This window comes from Gymnodraco acuticeps, unplaced genomic scaffold, assembly GCF_902827175.1.
Source record: "Gymnodraco acuticeps unplaced genomic scaffold, fGymAcu1.1, whole genome shotgun sequence".
NCBI classification, from domain to species: Eukaryota; Metazoa; Chordata; class Actinopteri; order Perciformes; family Bathydraconidae; genus Gymnodraco; species Gymnodraco acuticeps.
Window position 1 is genome coordinate 197,793 of NW_022990622.1, and position 7,264 is coordinate 205,056.

Genomic DNA, 7,264 nt, shown 5'->3' on the forward strand with positions numbered 1-7,264 from the left:
ATTCTTCGGCTGTTATAGCGGTCGCGGTAAAGCAGGATGAATAGTTGTTTTTTGTCTTTCCAAAGGATTTGTTGACTGAAAGTAAACGATCCTGTTTGTTTGTTGACTGAAAGTAAACGATCCTGTAATCAAAGCCATATCGAAGATTCCTGAGATTGTATTACTGGTGTTTTATTATCTATAAATAGCCTGTGTGTATTCTCAAATGTCGTTTTCAGGACAAACAAAAGACGTTTTAAATATCTTATCTTATCAGCAGAATATTGAATATAACCTTGACTATTACTGTGCACTTCATTTATTTGACAGCATTATTTAATGATACTATTTTATATATATATATATTTAATGATACTATTTTATATATACATTTATTCATATACACACACACTTATATGTACTCACACATGTATTTATTCATAAATATCATTATATTATTATAATTATAATTATGGCTAGTCATATGACTCCGCTTTCATACACTTCCGCAAAAGCCTCTGCCACCGCCTACCGACAACACAAGTCAGCCTGTCAGCCTGTCAGTCTGCCACTCTGCCTGGCGTGCCTGCCTGCTCATATGACTCCGCTTTCCCAGGCTAACGTTATCCAGAGACGTTTTAGAACATTCAGAACACAGAGGCGTTAGCCCATCTGGCCACAATGTTGACAGGATCTAGCGTTTTGTAGCACACCCCACTCCGCACGTCTTGTTCACGGTGCCCAAAGCCCATGTGAGGCTATAGGCCTATGTTGTTTGATTTAAAGGTATAACATTTCCCTTTGCACCCTAACAAACTATTTTACAAAGGAAAGCTGATTAAAATGTAATTATTTATAAAAGGTGCAACTCATAACGTTTAGCCACTAGATGGCGCACTCCCCTTCCTCTTCCATTGCTTTTACGTTAAAACCTTCAAAACCCAGTTGTTGCCAGTATGCAGCTGTTATAGAATCTTAGCTTTACAGCACATCTATCGATAAACATTGTAAACATGTTTATTATGTCTGTCTGCCTCCTTGCCAGTATACAGCTGGTATAGAATCTAAGCTTTAGGTTACTGGGAAAGGAAACAAAGTGGCCACCTCAGGATTGATTCTCAGCCCCAAACTATTACAACTGATTCCAATGAGAATCACAAATCGTCATAATAAGCACTTTTCGGAGGAAAAAAATCAACCGTTGTGTGATCAACGATCACAAATTAAACAGCAAGTACAAAAGTTGGAGGGTCATGTTTAAGGTAGAAACGTAAATAGGTTTGTGTATGTTGTCTATCTAGGTTTATGTGATTTAAATAGGCCCCACTGGACTTCTTGGAAAGCATGAATAATACTAAATTATCCTTTGGAAATAAAGTCAATTGAATGTATTCAAGCAATGGTTAACTGTAATTATGTACTGTAGTATGTTTTATATAGGGGTAGTAGTAGAACATCACAATTACATTTATTCTTCAGTCATTGTGAGTCGTTGTTGGCACTTGGCAGTACTCACTTTAGCCAGAGTAGCGCTGTAACATAAAAAAGATTTAAAGCTGCCGGAAAAAGGAATAATAACCGACGACGTCACGTAAACATGGCTCCTGTGAAGAGTTGAGATGAATGTGTAACTGTTTATTTCTGTAGATAACATACATTTAATGTACTATTGTTCACGGCATGGACAACATATATCACCACGCTTCATCAGAAACACCGCAGCCTCCTGCCTATAATGCCGGCTATCTGGAAACACCGTACACCGCCAGCTTTAACATACCTCCGCCGTGCAGCGCGACTCATCAACAGACACAGCCGGACCGCACTGCTCCACTGTGGCCACCGGGACCTGGGTATGACGGTAACCCGTACGGCTATAGGTGCGAATTCCCCCCGCCGTCTCCCGAAGGAGGAGTGGGTTTTGGGGGGCCTAGCATGCCTCTTCCTTATGGGTTCAATCCCTCCATTCCCCCGCCTCCTTTCGGTTGTCCACCCCCCGTACACTACCCCAACGCCCCGGTGAACACATACAGCAGCAGGGAAGCCTCAAGCTTTCAACCATTCACCGGTACCCAGCAGTATGGAGCCTTTCCTCAGACTGCCCGGCACGACTCAGGTCAGAAACAGCAGCGGTTTGAGGGTTTCTCTGAGAGGGCAGCTCGGTTTCCTACGCAGGGTAAGGACCATGACAGGACTTCGGGAGAAACAACACAGCCTGAGGATGAAGCAGCCCTCCAGAGAAGGCAGGACCAGCAGTGGCTCGGACGGTTCTTAAAAGGAAAAGAGAGAACGTCCAGGACCCAGCGGCACCCTTCACCCCGCAGCTGTGCCCCAGCTCCAGGGCTGAAGGAGGCTCTGTGTGCGGCCGCTCAGCTCGTCTCCCGGCTGGAACTGTCTTGCGAAACCCTGAGGAACCGTGTGGAGGAAGAGAGTGTTTGGACGGACTCGTATTTATTGGCTTTAAATGTGAAGAAAGAGCTACAGGACAGTCTCGAAGTCCTCAGTGACAGTGAGGGTTTAGCTAGCTGGAAATCTAAACTGTGCCGTGTTGCTAAGAGGAGGGCCCGGCGCCTGAGAGCCAGGAGCCGGCTCCAGGTGGAGGAGAGGGAGCGGGAGCAGCTCATCACTGAGAAGGAGGCGGCCATAGACAAATGGAGGATGCAGAAGATACACGAAGTGGAGGAGAAGAAGAAGGTACACATATTTGCCTGATGATTCAAAGCTGGATACAAATTGTCTCCACTTTGGGACAAAATAAGTTTAAAGAAAACATGAAAAATAAAGAAAAACACCTTTTTAAAGGTGTTATAAGTAAGTTATAAACACAGAGCAACATTGGTATTCAGCAGAGTTTTACTTTTGTGAAACATAGAAGTACCAGAGAGGAGGAATACTCTGTTACAAGTAAAAGTCCTGCAAAGTAAAGTGAAGTAAAAGTAGTCATTGTTTGATTGGTCCATTTCAGAATAATATATATGATATGTTTTATAATGATTGATCATGAAAGTGTTCTCAGAGCTGGTAAAGGTGCAGCTAGTCTGAATGACTTTGTATACTGCAGGGTAGCTGGTGGATTTACTCCAGGTGGAACTAAAGTCTGATTCAACACTTGATTATATTTCACATCATTCATCCACATCTGTGAAGTAACTAAAGGGATTAAATACATGTAGTGGAGTAGAAGTACACCATGTACCTCTGAACTGTAGTGGAGTAGAAGTACACCATGTACCTCTGAACTGTAGTGGAGTAGAAGTACACCATGTACCTCTGAACTGTAGTGGAGTTGAAGAACAAAGTGGCAAAATAATCAAGTACATCTCAAAATGGTACTGAATTACAGTACTTGAGTAAATGTACTTAGTTACTTTACACCACTTATATGTCCTCCTGACTAATGTCTAAATAAAGTCAAATATGAACTAGCGCTGATGACATGTCATTTAGCTGAGGCTTTTACCCAAAGCCCTTTCACACACTTTTCAATACTGTAGACACGCCTACTATCTGGCCTGTGACAGCGGGGGCTGGAGATCTGCCGCTGACCCTCTGACTGGTAGACACATTCATCCCCTGCACCAGGGTCTCCAATGAGAGATGTTGACAGGGAGGTTTCTTTTCTGGCATGTTAACATTTTCAATTATTTTATTCATTTCTATTCATCTCAACAATATCCTTAAACAAACCGCACATCTAGCCATAAACATTGTATTGTGTGTTAGTTTTCTGCCTCCTTTCAGGGCCGTGGAGGGAATGGAAGTAGATTTTCGATGTTCAATAAAGCATTAAATGTCCTTTATTATAAGGTGCGGCAGGGGCAGTCTTAGGATTGAATGAAATACATTACGGGCCCTAATTATACAAAACATAAGAAATGGCTGTGCACAGATCACCTCGTGCTGTGGCTGTGCGTTCATTCAGACACGATGAGCTGTTAACCACAGTGACATGTTTCTGTTGCAGGAGAGGGAGCTGAAGCTGGCTGCAGACTCTGTTCTCTGTGAGGTGAGGAAGAAGCAGGCAGACGTGAAGAGGATGCAGGACATTCTGAGATCTCTGGAGAAACTGCGCAAGCTAAGGAAAGAGGCCGCCTCGAGGAAAGGTGGGTTTCAGCCAGGCAGCTTAATCCCATAGCAGGCTACCCAGTGGGAGATATGGGAGTGACCCCTGGTTTTGAAGTAGCACACCTGTAGTAGAGTTGCTGTGTCAGTAAAATGCACTCACCCACAATCGACTGGGATAAAGAATGACATGGACTGACTTCCTGTCATCAGACTGATCGCTATCGGTGCGTCTCTCATTTGTCGCTGTGTTCTTGGCAGGGGTCTCCACTGAGCGAGAATGCGACGAGGCGTTCAGCAGCAGGCTGGAGCAGCTGAGGTGTGTGATGAAGAGGAGGACGGGCATTTACTCCTCCGAGGAGAAAAGCTCTGATGGTGATGCTGGAAGGAGAGCAGGAGGAGGAGAGGAGGAGGGAGCAGGAGAAGCAAGCGAAGAAGGAGAGGGAGAAGCAGCTGCAGAGGAAACGCAGAGTGGACGCCATGTTGTTCGGGGGTAACAGCTCCCTCCCTCCACCTCAGCACTTTAGTCCATACTGTAACAGTACGGCTGCTTTTATAATACTGTGACCCTTGTTTCCCCTGTGTGTCTCAGAGGAGCTTCCTGCTGGTTGTGTCCTGCAGCCCTTCAGAGATTACTACACCCAGGCGGAGCACTCCCTGCACGCTCTTCTGCAAATCAGGTATCTTCATCTGCCCTTCAGCCTGTCATAAACAAAATGGGGGTAGCCGAAATGGACACGTAAATAAATGTTTATGATGAATTACAGATATTTGTATGAGAAACCGCTCTCAGTGCATGACATTAAGGATTTTGGGAGATGGCCCTTTGGGCCGTCTAAGCTAATTTACAGATGGCCCTGAGCCCAATAGAGATTGCCCTGAAAAATGCAGTCGAGAGGAGCCGAGCACATCCGCGAAGCACACAAAATGGCGACGTCAGAGTTCCCGTTAGCCGGCAAATCTAAATCTCTTCGGTCAAAATAATTTCCCTTTAGTGCAATACCGCTTCAGTTGCGCCACTTATGTGACAGACAAGAAGAGTATGTGAAAGACAAGAATAGTCAACTCTAATATCTAACACTTAATGTGGAGAAAGAGATGTCCTGGATGGGTTGATTGTGCGTTGATCTGTTGGTAATGCCTCGGGGTTCCGGTGGGCATGTAAACAAATGCATAATGCTGCGCTATACTTTGCGGCCCTCAACCCGGTTGCATAGCGACGCTTATTGTTTAGGTGTCTTTTAATAAGCAGGTAGTCATATCATTAGCTAGAACTAGCTGGATCTGATCGATATGGACATAAACGCCAGTGAAGTCTAATCTGACGGGAGAGAGAGATCAGCTGCTGCTGACGAGTCGACACGCAGCTCTGCATGATCACATGCAGCGGTGAGCGGACAAAACACACACTTCAGGTTAGAATATCACACGTAGCTATTTTAATGACCTCTCAAACTACCGAAACTAGTTATAGATATGTTTAGTTTTACTGTCGGGTCACTCATTACTGGATCCGCGAGCTGCATGATACTGGCATAATAGATTGCCCGATCGGGCAACCAGCAGGTGAGGCTTCATTGCCCGAGCTAAATACTAGATGGCCCCGGGCCATCGGGCAGTCGTTAATGTCGAGCCCTGGCTCTATTCTACCTGTCTTTATGTCTGTGATGCTCTCCTTGTACTTACACAGTCATGGAGATGCTCAACAACAATAAACATGAAGTGATGTGTACATACAAGTAGACTCGCATTACTTCTCAAATCACTTTCTACCCAGAGTGAAATGTGGCTGATGGTAATGCCACTGCGGTTCCACAGCTTCTGTCAATGTCTGCAGTGCTCTGCCGCTCCAGAGTGGTTACGGCCTGAACTTGTTCATTTTCTTTGATATTTGCTTCTATCAGTAATGAAGTAGCCCTTCAGATACAAGATAAGTGACTGTAGTGATGTGATACGATCGGGGGTCTACAAGTGGTGTCTATAGAGTTATACACAGCTGTTGTTAATATATCCAGCTCTTACGGTGCAAATATATCCATTTTGATCAAATTACTTATGATTCAAATATAGCGAGTCATTTTTTCTAACACAGCCAAACAGGATGAAAGTGCAACAAAACAATCCATATCATCAGTGATGCCAACATCCTCCTAGCAGCAGCCCTAAGGTCCTTTGCTAGCGGAGGGAAACACGGAGTGTACGTGCTCAAAGCGCCCAGTCCTCAGCACTGTGCTAACAGCTAACTAACTGACGGCAGCTACTGTTAGTGGTTGTTACTCCAGCAACAAGTATCTCTCAGGAAACTGTCTATCCAAGAGGCAGAGCAGCCGGAGGTCATCAGAGGGGAAACATTACAAAAATCCAGTTTCACCAAAATCATTGTAGTGCCTTAAAGTCCTTTGGCAACTCGTATCAAATGACATGTCAAGTGAATTGAGTGAAAATGGATTGACAGACACTTTTTAGTCACGTGACAGTGAAGGCTCACATGCCCTGCTGTCATGTCATTGAAATGACATTGATTTGTGGGGCTGTGTTTTCTTTCAGGAGGGAGTGGGATGTTTTTGTGATTCCAACGGATCATCCCGATGGTTCTGCGGTCCCTCCCAGCTGGATCCTGCCTGACGGCCCGTGTGACGCAGCCTGGGCCTCGGCCCTGCAGAGCGCTGAGTGAACCCTGCAGCTGCCAGGATCAGCCCGGCAGAACACATGTAAATAACATGTACATGAGTACAGGTGTTAATAAAGGATTTTGAAGTGGTTTGTCTAAATCCTTCTGTTTACTGATGAGCTAAGGAACCAATTATATGTTTTCCATGTGAAGTGCACACTGTATAACTGTTTGTCAGATCAAATTAAAGTTGACACTGATCATGTTTTAAATTGTTGGAAGTTCCTCGAGCGTTACCAGAAAAAAAATATACTGTAAACATAATAAAATACAGATTTGAGCAATTTATTCAAACTCATTTGAAAAACGTGTAGTCATAAACCTAGTTATACATAATCTCTTTTTGATTTATATATTTTATGAAATCACACATGAACAGCATAGCTTTAGTTTCTTTCTTGTTGGGGTTATATTGTGTAAGGAGTGCACTAAGTGATACTGACAATGCTGCTTTTCATACCCACTGTTGTTCCTGGAAGTTATTTATTACGTTTATGTTCAGTGCAAGTTCCTTGGAAAGGAAGTCTGAAACTGTTGGGTTAATCCTTTCTG

The 7,264-nt window shown here is 44.1% G+C and overlaps 1 protein-coding gene across 1 annotated transcript; it reads left to right on the forward strand.

Annotated features, from left to right (window-relative positions):
* Nucleotides 1-1,072: 1,072 nt before the first annotated feature.
* Nucleotides 1,073-6,924, forward strand: pdcd7 (programmed cell death 7). The gene is given in 6 exon segments (XM_034229106.1): nt 1,073-2,673; nt 3,944-4,082; nt 4,303-4,403; nt 4,405-4,534; nt 4,634-4,721; nt 6,589-6,924. Coding segments are annotated over 6 exon segments (1,599 nt in total). The 5' UTR covers nt 1,073-1,659; the 3' UTR covers nt 6,716-6,924.
* Nucleotides 6,925-7,264: the final 340 nt, after the last annotated feature.